Source organism: Ruditapes philippinarum, unplaced genomic scaffold (assembly GCF_026571515.1).
Source record: "Ruditapes philippinarum isolate M1 unplaced genomic scaffold, ASM2657151v2 ctg2831_1_1_1_1, whole genome shotgun sequence".
NCBI lineage: Eukaryota > Metazoa > Mollusca > Bivalvia > Venerida > Veneridae > Ruditapes > Ruditapes philippinarum.
Window position 1 is genome coordinate 110,629 of NW_026865163.1, and position 22,536 is coordinate 133,164.

Sequence of the window (22,536 nt, forward strand, 5' to 3'; positions counted from 1 at the left end):
TGGAATATGAACTTTGATCCTGAACATTAATAATCCTTGTGAACATCAGACTTAACATTTCACTTGTTACACTCTTAAAATTTTAATTCACATGTGGAAATTGTCCGCTAATTACCTAACTTTCAAATGTAACCATTTTAAGAAGTGCTTTTTTTTTTAATTAAACTGTTTATCAAGAAAAAATTATCCATGAGCGGCATTATAAAATTGTTAATAGAATAAAAATTAGACTGTTAGATAAAACTTAAATAAAAAATTTCACTATATGAGTATACACAGTCTAATACAGTAATTTTTCATCGTCACCAAAATAAAATTTAATGTCAAGGGACACAACTTAATCCTATACAAAATGTAATTCCTATCATAGTTACTTCTCTTACTCCTACACAAAATGTAATTCCTATCATAGTTACTTCCCTTAATCCTATACAAAATGCAATTCCTATCATAGTTACTTCCCTTGATCTGTTACACTTGCTGAATATCACATATAATTTGCAAGTGATTTACTCTGGACAATTTAATCATAGCCATCCATAAATGAATAAATTGTACAAGTAATAAAAATTGGCAGATTAGAAAACCCTAGAGTAACAATGGCAATCTGTGTGTGAAACCTTCATCACAACAAACTTGTTTACTTTGAATAAATCAATGAAGTAATAAAATCCAATGAATTATTAATATATTTATTTTGTATAGAAAATAATCAAAAACAGACATAGACAAAATAAAGATACAAATAAACATTCAAAGTTATAGGACAGAAGAAATGACAGAATGTAGGAGAGAGGGAGAGAGAGAAAGATCTTCTGACAACTACTCAGTTATTTTGTTTTGAAAAGTCTGAAGTTCAAAAAGCATGCAAAACTAATTTACAGTTGGATGTTCTACCTCACACCAACTCTGTTATGCATAGGCACTTACATGCTTTACCTGTGAAAGATGATTTTAGTACATGTATATGAAAGTGATTATTTTTATTAACTAAATATCAATAATAAAATGTATTTAGGTACTGTACGTTTTAATAAACTAAACTTTTTCTTTTCATTTTCCATAAAATGACCTACCAGACTTAAGTAATTTAAGAAATTTACAGGTTTGTGTGTAAAAATGCACTGCATGAAAGATAAAACAAAAGTTATATGTTTATTATTATGCTGTAGAGACAATTCAACTAAATCTAAAATATTTTGAGACAGAAAATTGTGTCAAGATATAAGCTTGAAATAGCTATGCAAAAGATATATTTGATTACTTGTCAGTATATTATTTTGATATATATTTATTTAATAATATTTCAGATAAAAAAAAATATCACGAAAAAAGTTTAGACCTTCAAATCTACATACAATGTACTACAGTAAATTTATCACAAGAATTTTTCTACTAATTCTATAACATCATGTTTGCATATTCTGCTCCCTTTCCATCTGTTGTCTTTGCCTTTGTTTCATAATTTTACGCTGTAAGGTCATTGACGTCTGCTGCAGTTCCGGGTCAGGAAAAATCTCTAACGCTTGTAGAACACAAGCTTGACCTTCTTCATACTGCTTGTTCCCGCAATATATTCTAATAATAAACAAGAACATGTTTGTTAATTAAAATAAAAAGAAACTGATTATCCATCTTGCCAAGCTCCTTTTCTTTATTTACATTATTTACATGTATTAATTTATTTTTTGGTCGAGTTTCAAGTTGTATGTACACTAAAAAGGTCACATGTCCCTTAATTCAGGCACGAGCGGGCACTTTAAAGGAATCTGAAATAGCCGTCTGCAGTTTATAGCTAGCTGGACTCAAACCCACAGTAGTGAAGGCCAAGTGCTTTGAAGATAAAAATTACTTGCTATGGTAATACAAAGTACCAATTGCCTGCCTCCTTATCTCTGAATGGTATTCAAAATATTTCAGTGACAATTTCTTTTACAAACAAAATAAACTCAATTTTGGACTCAAGTGACTTGAAAAGAAACATCAGTGGAGTCCCTTTAATAATGTTACCATTCCCCGACCCCCACCCCTCCGGCCCCTATCTGAGTTAAAACAGAAATTAAGAGATACTTGTATGAACTGCCTTAAAGAATCCATGACAAACAATACATCTAATGAGCTATGTCAAAAGATACAAATATCAAAATGAATGTAAGCTAAAGTAGAGACAATTCACAAGAACAATTCTATACAAACCTGCCAGCCTCCACCAGCTCATTGTAACGAATCTGATCAGTCTCTGGTAAATCTTCGAATTCTGAAATAATAAAATTGACAAATTTTAACTAGATCTATGTAAAACATCCAAAATACCAGTAAAGCATACATGTGAACTCTCCTACTTTTAGCGGGAGACTCCCACTTTCTGCAGCCATATTTTTTAAGATTTTCTTAAAATCCATTATTATTATGGTATTTTCACAAATTAATGCAATCTCCCTCTTTTTGATATCAGAGCTTTCTTCTTTGTTTATTGCAAATTCTAAAATCTCCCTCTTTTTGAAGAAAAATCTCCCACTTGATCATCAAAAAAAAGTTCACATGTATGGTAAAGACAATAATTCAGCTTATAGTAACTTTATAATGTCCAGATTATTAGTTACAATGCATATCTATTCACTTCTCTAACAGAATTATCATTGTTCTGAGAACTGACTTGGCAGACGTATCTGCCCTTGATAAGTATTTCCAGTAAGTTTGAAGTGAATATCTATGACAATTTTTGAGGAAATTATCAATAATGAAAATAGAAAAGATATAATTAAGCAAGATTGACCTTCAATTAATCTGCAATTAAGAAATGCATTTTCATTTTAAGTGGAAAAGAGAATATCTTCAACAGATTTTGAATAATTAGCCTTGCTGTACATGTCACTTTCAGATGCTTTTACTATGCAACATAATTATATCATCAGACAATTTAAAGCAAGGAGGGGAAATTCTACGCAACTTTATCAAAATGTACAGAGGTTGATACATGTACATAGTACATATAATAATAATGATGGAACAAAAGAGTTCACAAACACACATTGACCATCATAAGTTAGTCAGATGAGCTGAAAACAATAAAACTAACCTTCAACCTCCTCTTCCTCTTCTGACTCATCCTCGACATTTTCATCATCATTAACTTCATCCTCATTAACTTCATCCTCATTGGCAACATCACATACATTATCTACATCTAATTTATCTTCGTCTTTACTGATTTCAGTGACTCCATTACTACCATGATCAATATCATGTTCATCATTACTATCATCAATGTCATCATTATCACCTTCATCATCATCTGCTTCATTGTCAGCATACATGTCACTATCATTACCATCGTCACTATGCATTTCTTCTCTATTTGCAGATTCTGTCTCTATATGTCCATTACTTTCTTGATCGTTTTCCAAACCCTCATTGTTTCCTACACTTGCCAAGTCCTCTGTTACATTTTCAAGAGATTTTTCAAATTTATTACGACTAGTATTAAAACTTATATCTGGTAAACTTTTATTTGTCTCTTTATCCTCATCATTGTCTTCGTCCTCGTCTGAACTTTCCATAACACGTCTCCTGTATGCTGTTGATTTCCGCCTTGATTTAGTAACCACAGGACTTTCATTGAACGAATGATCTGCTGCATTACCTAAGCTTTTCTGTAAGATATTATTTATATCGTGTACAGATATATTACCAGGTGCTATATTTTCTTTTTCCTCGCCTTCCGACACTACCACAGAATCGTCAATTATCACAGGATCATCATCATTCTCCCCGTCCGATTCTACCAAGCAAGAACTATTTTCATCAGTTCCGCTTGATTTGCTCGATAACTGTCTATGTTTACCTGAGCTTGCAATTGAAGTGTCTGGAGACTCTGCAACAAGTGACTGAAACGGTTGCCTTGAAGGTGAATTTTGAGCACCAATTTTTGTTCGCCCGGCAGGACTGTAACCAGAGCTTGTCTTGGAATTTCTGGACTGATTTAAAATATCTGGACTTTCACCAGCATAACATTCGGTAGAATTAAATTTGGGCTGGAAGGCACCTGCAAGACTCATCATACTTAGGTTTGATGTACTTGGGGGCCGAGTTTGAACCAACGGTTTGGTAGCATCCGGGGATATAATAATTTCTTCATGTACAATGTTGCTATCCCTCCTAGATGATTTTGGTGTAGTCTCAAACAGTCTTAGTTTAGGTGAATCTTGTTTCACAGGTGTTTTGTTCCCAGGTGTCATTCTAACAGCTTCAGCATTTGCGTCCGTGTTAACATTCACATATTCAGATAGAGGCTGCCTTTTGGGTGTTCCTATTTCCATAGGCTCATCTTCATCCTTTGTAAACTTTTGAACAGCGAAGGGAGATTTCATCTCTGTATCCATCATCTCATGTTTCACTGTACCTAGTTCTTGTTTTGGTGTTCTAGAATAGTCCATTGTTACAGGTTCTACCTATAATAAAGCAAGTAAAACATGAACATAAACGATACAAAATATAACACATAACTTTACCATTTCCCATTATAGGAAATCCTTTGAACAACAAAGTAACATGGTGAAAATACAGGAAAGTTCATTTAATTAGAAACATAACAAGAGCTGTTGGTAGGACAGCACGCTCGACTATTCTAAGTGCTTGATAGTAAAAGAGCCTTTGACAGAAAAGGTACAAAGGCTTGTTATTAAGATGTTTTATCAAGTAAATCACTGCTTTATTATTATGAATGCATAAAATTGTCCCAAAAAAGGCACAAACCCTTCCGTAGTTATGGAGATAACAGCTTAGAAGCAAAACTTTACCATGAATTTCTAAGATGAAAAAGGGGAGAAAAATCAGCCTAAATGCAAGATAGAATTATGGATCTTTGTCAGTGACCTACAATTATGACCCAAAATGCATATGTGAAGTTTTAAATAAATATCTTTAATAGTTATTGAGATATGTAAAACTTGCATGTAAACATTAACCAAGAGACTAAGTACAAAAGGGGATATGAATCAGCCTTAATGCAAGATACAGTTATGGAACTTGGTCAGTGACATACAATTTTGACCCACCAATTATGACCCTAAGTACATGTGTAAAGTTTCAAGTAAATATCTTTGAAGACCATTAACCTATAACCGAAATTTCTAAGTTTCAAAGGGGCAAATAATTCTGCAAATATTGCAGGCAAAGTTTGCAATTTTGCAAACTGATGAACATTGTTCCTATAAAAAAGTATTTTAAATTTCAATTGAATATCTCAAGCAATAGTAAAAAAGGGGCATAATTCTGTCAATATTGTAGGCAGAGTTTCTAAGTAAAAAAGGGGAATAATTCTGTCAATATTGTAGGCAGAGTTATCCAACTTGTCAATCTGATGTACCTTGTTACTATAAATAAGTATTGTAAGTTTCAATTGAATATCTTAAGCAATAATTGAGATATTTGACTTTACAAAAAACTTTAACCAACGCAGACGCTGACGCCGACGCGACTACAATAGCTCTCATATTCTTCGAATAGTCGAGCTAACAAATAAAAATGTTTATAAATAAATTTAAGCTGCACAGTTAATCTTGAAAATTATACCTGAAATGCAGGGTGAGCTTTTAAACATACAGGTAAAGTAGAATTTTGATGTCATTTGTCCCATGATGAGTGGCTCTGAACATTTTTTTTGATCCCTGCTACAAGGAGACTCTCATTATAAACACAACACCATTCAAAATTTGCTTGGTGGGGATATTTATAAATTTCTACAAACCTTAACATCAGTTTCCTGTTTTACTTCTTGTTTAACAAGTGGTGACGTAAGATCTATAGTGTCTGACTGTGCCAGCATGTCAGTTCTGGTGTCTCTCTGTGGAGATTCCACTATGTGAACAACATCGGCATGGTCTGACGTCCCTGAATGATGGGAAGATTCCGTATTCTCACTATCCGTGTCCTCTTCACTCTCTGAAACATCAAACATTGCATGTTTCCTTGAACTATTATAATCTGATTTGTACTCTTTTAGTTTTTTTTTTGTTTGCTTTTTTTGTTGGGTTATAATTCGCACCAAAATTGCAAATGTCATCCAGGGTGTTCATTTTTATCTGAGGCAACAAATGCTCCAAAGAAAACAATCAATTTTCACAAGGGTCAAGGATGATACTTTAATATACAGGCTGAAAATACAACTGATTTTTACAGCATTTTAACCAATGGTTTGGATCGTCAATCGGTTAATAATGAAAACCCTGTCACATGATACCTTTCAAGCTTAACTGGTGGAAGAGGACCTCAGATCCCCCTATAAGCATTTACTATTTCAGATTTAGTTCCCGAGTATAAGCACTGGCCTTCCTAAGCTAGTGTAAAGTTTCCTAACATAAATGAATCAATAGCAGGAACATGAACCACTGGACAACTAAAACCGCCTTTCTGTACACATTTGAATATTTTATTGATATGTGTTAGTGCCTGTTTACATAAACCAAATTCAGGTCAAACCAAGTTAACAATAAGAAGACATGTAGGACAAAGTGCTCCATTACTTTCAGTATTTGTTTTTAAAACATAAGATATAACAAAATTTATGTAAATCCACACAGGCACTGTAGCCAGAAAATACGTTTTTCATTTGTAACTTTATTTGTTGATCTTATACTTTATGTTATATACAGTCGGTTATAAAAGCTTATGTTGTACTGTTGTAAACTTGCCGACTTGAAATAAAACTTATCTTATCTTGGTACCTTCTTCCTCCTGTGAGGCGCCAGGTTTTGGGAAGTCCCAGGTGCTAAACTGATTCTTTATGTAACTTTCCTTCGTACCACCTTCCCCACCTGGCTGTTGAGTTGACTTGCCAAGTCTCTCCTCTAATGTACACGGCTGACTAGACTCCATTTGAATAATTTCACGAGCTTTCTGAACCTGAAAGGTGGTGCGGAAATAGAGAAATTTTGTTTGCTTTCAGTGAAAATGGAAAATATGTCAGTGAGAATTTCTAAATATTTTCATGAGCTGGATCCTCTATAGTTTTCTCATTAAAACTTAACAGATATTACAATGATAGTGCCGAAAGATGCTACATTATATGACATAATGCAAATCTTTATACATTGTTTGATCTACTTCGCCTTTCTTTGTTTGTTTTGGGTTTTATGTCACATCGACACAGTATAGGTCATATCGCAACGTTCCAGCTTTTCTGGTGGAGGAAGACCTCAGGTGCCCTTCCGTGCATTATTTCAGGCACGAACGGGCACCTGAGTAGAAACACCGACGTTCCGTAAGCTAGCTGGATAGACTTCGCCTTTCAATGAACAGTGTGAGAACCAAAATTCTATATTTCACTCAGTTTCAAAATACATGTAGTGCAATATGACATTTTTTTCAATAATATGTCTAAGTATCTCTTTGAAGCGCACAAGTTAAGGATCAGCGTATGCCTTTTTTAAAAAATTTATTTCTGTGACATATTTTACCTAGTAAACACTGGAAACACACAGGCAACTGCCAAGTAATTAACAGTGTATTTATAAAGAAATTACTTCTTTCCAAGAGAAATAACAGGCTCTTAATAACATGGATTTCAGAAGACAGTAAAATCATATTTTGAAAATTTCACAATGAAAATGTTAAATAAATTTACACATTAACCAGCCCATTTTGAATGTGGAAGATAAGAATGTATGGTAAGTATGTGGAAATATCATCAAAATTATCTCTGTTGTAAGTAAAATGTGCATCATAATGAGAAGCACATGATAATTTGCACATATCACATAGCAAATGTCACAAAAACAATTTATACAGAATTATTTTTCAATCATCATGAATAACAGCAAAAAATTGTAAAAATTACTGACAACCACTAAAAAGCTTGAAATAAATAGAAAATTTGTTTGTTTTGTATGTGAGATCAAATTTTTCACTCGTGAACAACAGCTCTTATATTTTCATAGCTACACCACTCATAAAATTTATTACATCTTGTGTCCACACTGTGAAATATATTTCAATCTTACATGCAAAACAAACAAATATCTTCTATTCGTTAAGTAAGGTGTATAGCACCAATACACAGGACCAAAGTTTTAAGGTATTTTCCAAAATTTACAGTAGCTGAGGATCAAACTTCAACTTCAAGTAGCCTAACTATCACAACAGGAAAACTGATCCCACTGATCTATCAATATATGGGGCATAAATTGATATGTGCCTTATGTTGAATATAGTCATTATAATGATAATAACATTTTAAATAATTTGTATGTTTACATTAAGGATAAGTTTGTCATCTGTGATTACTTACATAAAATCAAAATCGAAAAATTTACGCCAATCATTGACACAAATTCGTGTTTCAGCACACATGTTATGTATAGAAACCGGCAGACATGGTAGAAATCAAATTGAAAGAACACAACGAACTTGTCAAATCTGTGTTACATCCGACATTGAGGATGAGTACCATTTTATTCTTAAATGTAACGCTTATCCTTTGCATCTATAGTACAAACTAGAAATGTGTCCATAGGACACGGATGCCCCCACACGCCACTGTTCTGTCAATCTTATGACTCTAGGTCAAATATTTTTTGGACTACATGTGCCACAAGTTGAAAACTAAAAATCAACAAAGGGCCATAATTCTGTTAAATTTGGTCGCAGCAAACATCCCTGAAAGTTTTAGCAAAATCTGCCATCCGGTTTAAGAGAAGTTGCGTTCACAAAATTTCTACATAGTATATAGTGAAAAAATCAACAAAGGGCCATAATTCTGTTAAATTTGGTCGCAGCGAAAATTCCTTCCTTTACTACCATCTACACATTAAGGTTGTTCATCCCTGAAAGTTTAAGCAAAATCTGCCATCTGGTATAAGAGGAGTTGCGTTCACAAGATTTCTGGACATACGGACGGATGGACTGACAGACGGACGGACAAGCACAACGATATATGCTCCCACTTTGTGGGGGCATAAAAACCATATTTTTTATAGGCGTGAAATTGATATGTACCCTATGTTGAATATAGTCGTTTTCAGGTTCAACAGCTGCTTCTTCATCATCTTGTTCATCACCTCCCTCGCTCCCGTGTGAGAACATCAGGTCATGGTCACTTAACCCAAACAGGTCTACAAGGTAAAATGATACATAGAGTAAACTGCAATTGTACTGTGACCAGCCATGGTCAGTGGAATAGCGGGGAGTTTGGCTTTTGGATGATCAATTGTTGTCTGTCTGTCTGCTGGGTTTGTTTTCTTTTGTATTTATTCACACTATTTATCTATTAATTTATTTATTTTAACCTTACATGAAAATGTTTTTGCATACACAGTTTATTTCAAAGACTTTTTGTCAAACAAACTGAAATTTAGAACATGTCATTCATTTTCATGACATTTTAAAGGTCAAAAAGCAACTTTACAGCTTTACTGGAGGAAGAAGACCTCAACTTCCTCTAAATGAATTAATTCAGCCACAAACTGACACCTAAGTAGAACCACCAACCACCAGAATCAAACCTACAGCGATGAGGGACAAGTGATTCAAAGTCAATGATTTAAACCACTCAACCATGGCAGAAACAAGAGTAAACAGACGTCATGCAAATATTGAGTTAAAGTTAATAAAACAAGCGCTATCAAGGAGTTCATGCTATTCATACTACCTACTAATACCCTTACAGTATAAGAGTGTAAGTTCCATCTTAATTCTGTGCATGTTTAAAAAAAAATGTCAATTAAGGGATTTTTGTTTTGTTGTTGTTGATTTTTTGTTTCTTTTTTTTTTTCAGTCACACTTACACTGTAAAGGTCATATGGCAACTTTACATTATTTCCAGCATCAACAAACACCAGAGTAGAACCACCAACTTTTAATAAGCAAGTTGAATAGCCTTCTCATATGTTTCAATCCAAAGTCCCTGCTGGGATTATAACACCCAGCAGTAAAGGATATACGATTCTAATTCAGTGACTTTTACCACTTAGGCATTGGGGACCTTCCAAATCAATGATATAATCATATCACAAATACCTACCCAGATATACCTAAAAACCAGTGACAAACATGAAAATAAATATTATCTTTTACCATACAATCATTGTTATTGACTGTGCACTAAGATGACCATGTTTATTATACATATCTGAACTATATCAGTAGTCTTTTTAAGGTTTCTGCCACAAACTAAAAACTAGTACCCCTCAATACTGTTATGGGCAAACTAGGTTACACCATACTTTAGTATTAGTGTTTGAGAAAAGGTGAAATTTTACAATAATCAAAGTGCAGGGTACAAATGGACTGACTATCTGTTATTTTATGTTTCTTTAATTACGCACATAAAGTTATGTAAATAATTATGTCCATTATCACCCCGATAAATTGCCAACCCAGAAATCAAGGTTGTCAAGTTAAAAATATCAGAAAACCTGAAAACATTTAATTTAGTATTTTTGCCATCTAGTGATTTTTAGATGACAAGCTGAGAAAATTTGTCTTACTCTATGCGCAACTGTTTCCATTTGGGTTTGTTCTCGATTTTTTTTCATTATTTAAGAGAAAAAACATACTATTTTCCATTGGGTATATAATTCAATTAAAATTTAAATAGCCAAAAAATGTAAACAATTTTCAGATGAATATTTTGTGTTTAAAGTGACATTTTGCCCATCTAAAGGTATATAGTGAGTGAACAGGTTAGAGTAAAAATAAATTTTTATTGTGCCATAATTCCTTTTAATTCAATAATTTACATCACATAAACAATAAATAATCCCCAGATTCAAACGAAATTTCTGTAAATATCTTTTAGAATTTACCTGTTACGATCAGTTTATATATAAAAGAGTGGGGGGGGGGGGCAGTCTTTTTATATTTTAGGCAGATGAGATTTCAAATTTTATCCCAAACATTTTCCAATATAAACTGTTGGTCAAACACCATTTAAACAGTCAATCTTTTGAAATATAAAGCCAACTCGGCTCAACTTTACTATGAAAATATGAGCATAATGTCACTTTAATAATTTACAACAATTTAACAGAAATAATCAATTTAATCTTAAGCTTAGTCATTTACATGTAGTAAGGGTCAAATTGTTGAAATTCATCAAGTCCATCTAAAAAATGAAACCTTCTTTTCATGGCTATTTAAGAAAGACAAAATTAATGCTTCAAAATGATGAATTTCAAGATAATTTTTCAATACTGCAATATTTCTTCGAGTTTTCAAATAATATATTTTTGTCAGTGTGTAACTTTATGTTTACTAAGAACTCTTTTAAACCCTATTTTATCTGATATTGTGAATTTCTACCATTTTTATTTTTACAATTTCCTTCTGCTACAAGGCAAAAAGTCAAAAGAAAAAGCAAACATAGATAAACAAATACAAGTGTTTTACAACAGTATTGACATATTTGGCATATTTATGACAACTATCACATGACAAGTATCACATGACCCTACATGTATATACAGAAAAATTCCAATAAAAACACCACATGTTATCTGGGATATGCTATACAAAGAAGCCTACATAATCTCAGATAATACTTTAGCTTTGGTGATGTCATAGGGGCAGGTTTAATTGATAAATTTTCATCTTAATCTCCTTGCTTGGATTAACGGATTAGTTAATCCCATCTTTAAACAGCTACTGTTGTTACAGAAACCAGTAGCTAAAATCAGCTTAAAATAACAACACCTCTTTACTCTATTTGAAAGATTGCGTAATCAGTATCAATGTTAAAAGTTGTTGTGACAAAATCATCTCTCAGTTTGAAATCAGAAATCTTATTTTAACAAATTGATTTTAATCACAATAAATCTTATTACATCACATGGAAACATGTTAATTTACAAATTGGACTTAAAAGGCAATTCTTTTCATTTTTGAACATGTTTAATATCAAAACAAAACTTGTTATGAAATGTTACTCTTTACTCCTCAAAATTTTCCCATCTTTTAAAGGAAATGTTAAATAAATTTATTTTGAAAATCCTACAAAAAGAATTCAGGGTCATTATTTTAACATGTTTTAATGACATGTCAAAACCTTAATATTTTGATGGCAACATTATAAAAGCAGAAAAAGACCTTTAAACCCCGAATTTAGCATTATTTTCATCAATTTCTTATAGAAAAGGGATCTTTTAGAAGTATCAAATATCTTAAATTCTGGAGAATACAGTAAAATTTTTACTCGTTTAATAAGAAATGTGAAATTAACCAAATTTTTTCGATAGTATATCCAGGTTTTTTGTCAAAAAATATTGAGACAGTCCATTTTGAATTTTAAGGCAGTAATTTTTGGATTTTTCATAGTCAACAGTATTTTGTAAGTTTTGAGGCAAGTTTTTAGAATGTATTTTAGGAAGTCATTTTGGCCTGTCATACATAGTCCAATCTTTGTTAAAAAGAGACAGTATAATAATTGAAAATTAATAAGATGAACATCAAGACTATAAACTTGTGTGTAATATTTCTGATATAGTTGATTCGGTATCCGGACAATTCCCCTCCCGGACGATTCCCCTCCCAGTAAATTTGATTGTTTTTTCACAACCCGGACATTCCCCCTCCCGTTATTTTTTTACGGCGGACAATTCCCCTCCCGTTAATTTTACAGGGCGGACAATTCCCCTCCCGTTATTTTAGCAGAGCGGACAATTCCCCTCCCGCTGTTGTCAGAGCGGAGGACAATTTCCCTCCCGTGGCTGTTAAACATATATATGTTATAATATTGTTTATTTGAAAGGTATTTTTAATCGACTTTAAATATATTTTGCTTGTCTCTTATTGACATGAATATTAACAAAATAAAACGCATTTTTTTGTTAAAATAATCTTTATTTCGTCAATACATTTCTGCAGCGGTAAAATAATTGTAAATAATTGGTTTTGCAAACAAGGACACATTTAATTAAGGGGAACAGCATTGATTAAAGATTTTTTATTGACAGTTTGTTTAATTTAAGCAGCGGCGGCAATGATTATAAAAGGCGGTTTAACGTCACCTTTGTGAAATAATGATTCTTAAAGTTCCGATCTTTAACAGTGTGTTGTTAAGAGTAAAAACTGTCATCTTTAATAAGAATGGTTATAATTTTTTTATACGCAGTGGCGGCTATGATTATGGGCTGTATAATGTCACGTTCCGCTCTGTGAAAAAACGGGAGGGGAATTGTCCGCTCTGCTAAAATAATGGGAGGGGAATTGTCCGTCCTATAAAATTAATGGGAGGGGAAAAGTCCACCCTATTAAAATAACGAGAGGGGAAATGTCCAGGTTGTGAAAATAATATGGAAGGGGAATTGTCCGGGAGGGGGATTGTCCGGGATTCAGTTGATTCTAAGACATTTCCCCCCCCCCCCCACGGATATTTGCCCGTATATTTTGCTGTGGCGGACATAATTAGTTGCCCCTTTGTTAAAAATAAATTTCTTTGTTGTTTGTTCTATTTACTTTTAAAGTTCCACCAAGAAAATTGAACATGATAACTAATTAGCATTTTCTTCAGATATCAAATAATGTCCTCTCTTCAACATTCTGTGTGTGCCAGGGTTGGGGTAGGGGGAATGGGGTCTGGCAATAAAGCAAATATTGTTTCAAACCCTACCTAGTGAGTAAAGATATGCGATGTGTTCATCTAGACTAGGGTCTGTCAGTCGCTGTCCACTGTGCATCTGCTCCAACTGTTGCTGGGTTGTAGACGAGTGCGGGTCGTCCAGCGTGAATAGCTCTTTAAGTTCATATTTACTGAAATATCTATATGGAAAAAAGTTCAAAATAATTATAAATATCTTTCAATAATCAATGCAAGTTTTGTAAGCATGAACAAAATTGTTATTTCTCTTTTATAATTCTTGTGTACAATAAACAAAGACCAGAACTTGTACCTGACGACCAGCTGCCGACCTCCTGACTGAAGCCGAGAGTAGTGGCTCTACAGAGTAGATAGTGACAACGAGGAAGGGTGCATGAGATGCTAGTATGGTTAGATGGCTTATGGCTGTGATCTTTGTTGGGATAACAGCCCATTTTAGGACTACCTCTTCCTTTTCATATTGTCTCAGGTTACTGTACATTTAGGTTCTCATTGGCAACTGCAGTGACCTACTTTTATTGCAAAATACATATCTTAGGCTTATACACTAGAAATTGCATGGAGGTAAATTTTCACAACTTTGTGCTTCCAAACTAACTCTTTCAGGGAATGACGGGCAATATATTTGGGGTCAGTACTTAACAGCAAAAGCTACTTTTTGTGCTTTCACGAGCGGATGTACCCTCATTTATATACATGTCCAGATTGGAGGGCACCATACTGATTGTGATAAATGCATTGCAAATATAATAACTTAATGTTACTTGATTAAAGGACCGTTTTCCCTTAATTGCAATACAACCAAAAACATAACAACTAACCCTGGGTTAATGGGGCTTACAAATACTAATGTTGTCCTAAATTTTTAAGATTTTTTTTTAATCCACAAAGCTATATAACATAATAAATATGAGTCCAATAAATATGCAGGCAGAGTTAGATATCTGGCATTTTTATTTTTCTGAGCAAAAAATATTGAGACAGAAAGGCCCCCACTTTCAATAAAAGGAATAAGATAAGTAAGTATAATTATGTATAAATAAATAATGAAGTTTGAAAAAGATAAAAAAAAGAGATACTATTATCAACCAAAAACATTTAAAGCGCTGGTGACTGGTTGGGTTTTGTCCGTCTTCCTGACATGCATGAAGGGACAGGAAATATACTTTTGGAGATTTTATTTATTATTATAATTTATGAAAATACTTTTTGTGCAAGTTCATATCGTTTGCTTACTCTGTTTTCCCATGATAATCATTTTTATTGTGCAAAATAAGCTAAAAATGGAAAGAATTTAGTTTACATGCTTTTAACTCAAATTGAACTAAGAACTGTGCTTTAAATTCTTTTCAATTTAATCACACAATTTAATTCCTTATTATCTTTTCATAATTTTAACATGCACTAGTTTTTTTAATCTATTTAAGATTTTCAAAATTGTTTATGTTTTTAAGCAGATCTACTTTAAATATACAAATTAATTGCATCAAAATGTAACAATAAAAAAATAATAATGTATCCAATTAATCTTTCAAGTACAGATGCCTGACCACCTTCAGTGCAATACCCTCACAATATACATGTCACAGGATGACACCATACAATGACAGGACACCTTAATTCAATTAACAGACTACCACTACCTAATCAACATGTCATACAGAACACACTAACTAGCAGGGGAGATAACTCGGTGTATAGTGTGTTACTATGATAAAGATCTTTATAGCTTATGGTTACTAAGGCATATTTCATGAATTAACATAAATTTTTATTTCATATTTTTCACAATATTAAAGTAAAAGTAAAATTATTATTTTTAAGATGAAAATTTCAAACAGTGACAATGACAATTTGAATTTCTCATATTATTATTAAAGATTTCCATTGCAGATTTTTTTTAATTTTGCAACTAAATATTTAAATACATTAATAACATTCTATATAGGCCCACATTCGATATTTGTACAATCTTTGATGCTTCAATTTTTGGTTATTCAAAATGCACACAAAACCTGCAATATCAGTTTATGTTAGTACAAAGTTTAGTTAACATATATTTAATTCAATTTAATAATTTTATTGCATTAAACATTTTACAAGGCTTATAGCACATACAAATATATACATTGGCAAATGAAAACATATCCAAAAAGAGAAAGAAGTAACTAATAAATTTTGTGGCAGTTATTTTTTCCAGGTTATTAAGAAACATGGATTTTATTTGCAAAGAAAATAAATTTTGCTACTTGGGAAATTGACTTTTTTTATTTGAAGTTCATTATTTATAAGTTTGAACTTATTCTTTATTGTTGGCCATCGACAGAAATGTGGTTTAAAAGAAATTTCAGCGCTCACGGTAATTTGGCCAAAAAAGTGATACTCATTTTCAACAACATTCATTGTGCACAAATTACAAATAATTAACATATAAATGGTTCAATTGTCTAAAAGAATATATGCCCATGTATTAAAGCTTTCATTCTTTCTTTACTTTTTAAACATCATATTGTAAAAATAAGTCATGTGAAATACTGTAAGTCAGTCTGTGTTTTCCTATAATTTGTCAAGATTTTACTTCATTTTTGTTCATAGAAATATCTTTAATTTCTAAATATCTGAACTTAGAATATAGCAAAAATGATATTCACCTTCAATCATTTAAGCATTTACAATGTGTACAAATAATCTATGGAAATGTTTTACTCTAGCTTTCATATAATATGAGAAGCAACAGTATTTAGGCCATACTTAAGAAAAGTAAACAGACAATTTAATTGCTCTAAGGGGAATTTCCCTAAACAAAGTCAACAATAACAACACCTAAATGTGTTAAATTCCTGACATACTTTCTTTTTACATCACAGGGAGGTATTAACCCAGGGAATCCACTCCTGACTGTGTTATTCTATTGTAAATAGCTTATTTACATTCTGATTCTAGTTGATAAATAAATGCATGTGCATAAATGTTTTTTGGAGATTTTACCCTAAGGGCACCAAGTTTTTAAGAAAAACATGTTTATTACAATATTTACTCTTACTTATATTTCATGTATTTTTTTCTTTCCTATATTGAAAGTATATTGTCACATAACATCAAATGAAAAATATTGAGTTCTGTATAAAATTTTAAAGGGGTCATAACCCGGCCTTTTAAAAAGGTAAATTTGTTTTTTTCCCATGCTCTGGGGAAACTTTGAAATGGAAATTTGGCGGGAAAAAAAACAGAAAAAACCCCTTTGATTTTTTCCGGGTCAAGTTTAAATTTTTTTTTGTTTTTAAGGAGGCTATTTGGGATATCAAAATTATCCTCCCGCTGAAAGCAAAAGAATAGTAGCCCTTATTAGTTTGGGCCCCTTTTTATGGGGGATTTCCTGAAAATTTTTATAAATTTTGAATTTGTTTTTTGCTGCTGAAACCCCGGTGCTGGGGGGCATGGACGGAAAACTTGTTTCCATTACTGTCCATAAAACAGGCTAACCAAAAAAGACCCCTTGCAAATTTTTTCCCAATTTTTTGTTGTGTTGGACTTTCTTTGGGGATTCTTATTTTCTCTATTTTATTGGTGAAATACAATGATTCTTTTATCATTTTTAGAGTCACAATATCTTTGTCTAACATATTTGCATTTTTACGTAATTCACCAGCTCTACAATAAAAACATGAAGAGGCTTTAAGTCTTTTTTTACTCTTATCCAATATTGTTTTATTTTCTTTAATGCAAGAAACAATTTTTTAAAATAAGTCTAAAAATAATATTGCAGGCCATGTCCATCCCCTCATACCTGAATCAATTTTTTTCTGCTTTGAACGAAAAATTTAATTTTAAAAACCATGAAAAATTTAAAAACTTCAGGGTTTTATTTTCAAATAATTTTTCAGAAAAAATTTTGATAAAAAGCTTTTTTCCGGCCCACAAATAGGGGTTAAAACTCAAGATATCCGAAAAAAAAAGCTGGTCAAAAAAAAAATTTAAATTGTTTTTTTGCAAAATTTTTTTTCCTGGCTTTTAAATTTTTTGTTATACATGTAAATTATAAAATGTTAAAGTGTTTCTATGGAAGGGAGAAGTACAAACTGCTTTCAAAGAAAGTAACTTGCATATGATGTATGGGGGACACATAAACAGTTTTCATCTTCTTATTGTATTTAAAGTTAAAGATATAATTATCATATCAATATAGCAAGTTAGTTCAAAAGTTTCTTTTTTCTTTAAACAAAATATGTGACATAAAGTTTATGGAAATTAAGAAATGCAAAGAATTTTAAAAATCTTCTCAATATAAAATGGACATTACATATCAAAACATGTCAATTTTGAGATATTAATTTCAAAGACTTATAAACAATTTTCAAATTTAAAATATTTTCTATTGAATTACGATAAACACAAATATCTTTGGCATCTGCCACATATGGCTTTTCAAATTTGCTCTCCCTATGACAACAAGGGGTCACATGACCTCAGTTATGCTAATCAGATTAGAGTGGGTGTCAACCTGTGACACTAATACTTATCTCCCATTGGTCAGATTTGCCTTAGGGTTACTAGGACCTGACTTTGATCATTTATGTGATAATTTGATTCTTGATTGAGCATGAAAGTAAACAATACGTTTGTTAGAAAACATTTATTAATTAAATGATAATGGCTTCAAATGTATTTTTGAATGACTTCAAAGTAAAACATATTTAAAGTTCAAAGAGTGAAGGAAAGCTGTGATTGACACCTTGTAGAGTTCTCCTACAGGAAGTGGCAGTCTGACATTGGATAGGAAAGGGACAGGAAGTGTTGGTAAGTGGAAATAGTTTAATTAATTAAAAATTAATATTTAACAATATGTTCAGTTTTATTTTTAAATAACAAAACTTTAAGTATTTTATTGATATACAGTACTGTGTAATGCTTATTAAATGTGGTAAAACGAATGCAAGTAAAATGCAAAGTTAATTTAGAAGAAAACATTCAATACTTAGATATGACTTATATATAGCATTGCATGATTTTTTTGCTATCATTAAGTTTTGCATAATTTATTCATTTTATATAATATATATTCTGAATTGAAATATTACGTAACTAAACAAGTTATGATAAGTTCACTTAATCTTAATGTACTGATATATAGTGAACATAATTATATGGTTAAGTTCTAAATAATTTGATGAATAATTGGATTTGCTAAATATAAAATCATGTAATTAAAAAGATTCCAACATATGCTTGGATAAGAAATCCTTTTTTAATGAATTTATGTTTTAAATCATCTGTGCATGGGTCAACTCATGCAAGGTATAGAGCTCTGTCCTTTAACTACTTTAAAATATTTTAAAAAACCAGAAAAAGATCAAAACCATGCTTGAATAGCCTTTAATGTTTATTTTTGGAAAAAAAAGTTTTTAACAGAGAAATGCCATCTGTTGTAAAACCCACCCTTGGTGTTGTTTACCCCAAGCATGTTTCACTGCCATTTTGAATTTGAAATTTCCAGACAATTTTCTAATGATGGTATATTACTTTTTCGCTATTTTTTAATCAAAGGATGTAAACAATAAAAATTGGGGCAAAAATTTGAAACTAAAAGACTTCATACAACATTTATACTATATTACCACTCTTAATAATGTACAAATCATCAAAACAAAGAAACCTAAACTAAAGTCAGGTTTCCCAAATATTTCTAATGGTATTGGGTTAAAGGAACATGCAGTTAACATTTTGTCAAGGTTTAAAACTAATTATGATTTTTCTCAGTAGCAAACCAAGAAACAAAGTAAAAGCTATTTCTTATGTGTATTTTCAATGCAAGTTAAAATCCTGTTTGTTGTAACAGAAAAAAAAGCCAAAAAAAGTTTGGAAACATAAAAATTAATCTCTAAATTAATTGAAGATATACTTATCCAAAAGTGGAACAAAAAAGGTCTTCTATTATTTTTTTTATAATTCTATGCAAGAAATGACCATTAATACCAAATTTACCAATATAGCTTAACAGGTATTTTCCCCCATGCAATTTTACCTGACCAGGTGAGGTGGTTACATAACTATTATCCAATGTAAAGATGTAAATCCTTTTACCTAAGGCTATTTACTCTTTTAAGAATACCAACTAGCAATATTGCATACAGCAGTGATTATCACATATTGTATGGTGCACCTTTGAAGTGCATACATATCAAAAGATTGTATTATGTAATGTTAATCTGTAGGAATTTAGCAGCTTGGCCATTATAGTACTTTGTTAATATAAGACAAACTGTGGTTTCGAAAGTATAATGTTTACAAATTTCAAGAAAAGGTTTTTCTGAAAATGAGATTAAAAGAAATAACAGACCACATTTTTTATGTTTATACATTTGCACATATATTGTACATTATGATACAACATTATGATACATTTATTTGGTGTAATAAAATTATCTGATTTAAATTTGTCTAAACAATGAAAAAAACACCACTTTTCTATGTAGTATGTATGTTTTTTGGTGTGTGTGTTGTTTGTTTTTTTTGCCAAAATCAACCATTTTTTTTCAGTAATGAGATCAGAGAATAAGCTAAATGCTAAATTCTAATATCATTTTCTGGCTTTTTTTCTTCATAAATGCATATTTTTCCTTATTTTCAGTTATATGTAAAATCAAGCTGAAAAAAATTTCAATTAGCTTTGTAATAAACTTTTGGTAGAGGTGTAATGAATTTAAAACAGGAAAACTTTGCTGACCAGACAATTATTTCTTTCAGGGGAGACAACTTTGACTTAAACATACCAAGAGTGACAGAACTTGTCATACTAGAGTTGCCTGCATCATTTTGTGTGCCGGACAGGAATGTTACCTGCACCAAAATGATGCCAGGTGATTTTATCATGAAATATCTACATGCCACACAACATGATAAATATCTCTTTTACCAGAGGTTAAGTATTGCCCATTTCTTATATTTTCTTACATCTTAAAAATTATCTAGCATAACATCAAAGGTTTCAATCTTAAAATTATGATCATGTATATATTTTTTCATGTTTCCTTTGCCCTATTAAGGAACTGTTAAAATCAAGACCATTTTCCTGGCATAATCATTATAAGAATGCTTTTCATTTGCTAAAGACATATTTTCCAACATTAAATTGCATAACGATTAAGCACCCAAAATCTTTAAAAAACTAGAAATGTGTCATCATGCCACGGATGCCCCCGCATGCAGCCAAAATTTCAGATGGTGCATTAATTATTTTTTTCATTTTAAGTTCAAAGCCCTTAAAACTTTTCAATGTTAACACAAACCATTTCCATACAATGTTCAAGGCACTGAAATTATTCAGTCTTAACCTTTTAGAAATAGCATATTGCATATTTGTAGCCAAAATAATGGCTAAAAGAATGAGTGGTGAAACTAAAAGTTCAAAATTTTTCCAACATTCAGGAAAGATAAGTTTGTCTAAAATCATTGAACCACGACCAAATTCAAACTTAAACTGCTTATTCCTAAGATGTATCTATATTATTTTCAAAGTGAAAGAGACAAACTCTGCCAAAAAATCATCAAACCATGACCAAATTCAAACTTGACCTGCCCATTCCTTTGACATATCCATATGTCAAATTTTAAAGTTGAATATGTGACCACTGTTAGGTAGATAATGAACAGAAACTGTAAATTTCATATTATATTTTCAAAGTGAAAGGGGCATTACTCTGCCAAAAATCATTGAACCATGACCAAATTAGAACTTGACCTGAGCATTTTCCAAAAACATATCCATATGTCAAATTTGAGTTGAATGTGTTGTACCATTGGAAGATAATAAACGGAAACTGAAAATTTCTATTTACTTTCAAAGTGAAAGGGGCATAACTCTGCCAAAAATCATTGAACCATGACCAAATTTGAAACTTGACCTGCGCATTCCTTTGACGCATCCATATGTCACGTTTGAGTTGAATGTGTTGTACCTTGAGGGAGATAATGAATGGAAACTGAAAATTTCATATTATTTTCAAAGTAAAAGGGGCATAACTCTGCCAAAAATCATCGAACCATGACCAAATTCGAACTTGACCTGTATTTTTCATGACATATCAATATGTCAAGTTTGAGTTGATTGTGTTGTACCATTGGGAGATAATGAACGGAAACTGAAAATTTCATATTTTTTTTCAAAGTAAAAGGGCATAACTCTGCCAAAAATCATCGAACCATAACCAAATTCGAACTTGACCTGTATTTTCTCATGACATATCCATATGTCAAGTTGAATTGAATGTGTCCAACCGTTCTTAAGATAATGAATGGAAACTGAAATTTCATATTTTTTTTAAAGTAAAAGGGGCATAACTCTGCCAAAAATCATCGAACCATGACCAAATTCGAAACTTGACCTGTATTTTCTCATGACATATCCATATGTCAAATTTGAGTTGAATATGCCCAACCGTTCTTAAGATAATGAACGGAAACTGATGATGACGGAATGACAGAATGACGGAAGGACGGAAGGACGGAAGGATGGAAGGACGGAAGGACGGAAGGACGGAATGACGGAACAGGGTAACACTATATGCCCCGGCCATTACATGGCGGGGGCATAAAAATCCTATTTTGTACAAATGTTTGATTACATTCTTCAATTTTATTAAATTGTCATTAAAAATTCTTTTTGTTTTGACCTAAAAAACTAGCATTGAATTTGTATCTTATTTAAAGCTAATAAATCTAAGAGAGATTAACCTATGCTGCGATATTAACAAATCTAGGGAATTTTTTAACAGAAGTTACAAAAAAAATGAAATGCTCTATCAATGTCTTCAACATTATAAAAAACCCTTTAAATTAATTGTTCTATTTTAAGTTCTGAAGTAACAACTAAATTTTAAATCAACCATTATATTATTTCTATTCATTTATTTTGGAAAATTGAAGTCTGGATTATAAAGTCACTTTTT

General features: G+C 31.7%; 1 protein-coding gene across 1 annotated transcript in view; it reads right to left on the reverse strand.

Annotated features, from left to right (window-relative positions):
* Positions 1 to 676: 676 nt before the first annotated feature.
* LOC132728059 (DNA excision repair protein ERCC-6-like) overlaps positions 677 to 22,536 on the reverse strand; it is a 43,572-nt gene continuing 21,712 nt past the window's right edge. Inside the window, exons 15-21 of the mRNA XM_060713670.1 lie at positions 13,604 to 13,752; positions 8,995 to 9,110; positions 6,726 to 6,903; positions 5,750 to 5,943; positions 3,080 to 4,451; positions 2,197 to 2,257; positions 677 to 1,578 (exon numbers count right to left, since the gene is read on the reverse strand). Coding sequence (XP_060569653.1) covers positions 1,410 to 1,578; positions 2,197 to 2,257; positions 3,080 to 4,451; positions 5,750 to 5,943; positions 6,726 to 6,903; positions 8,995 to 9,110; positions 13,604 to 13,752 — 2,239 coding nt within the window. The 3' untranslated portion in view covers positions 677 to 1,409. The remainder of the gene's footprint in view (positions 1,579 to 2,196; positions 2,258 to 3,079; positions 4,452 to 5,749; positions 5,944 to 6,725; positions 6,904 to 8,994; positions 9,111 to 13,603; positions 13,753 to 22,536) is intronic.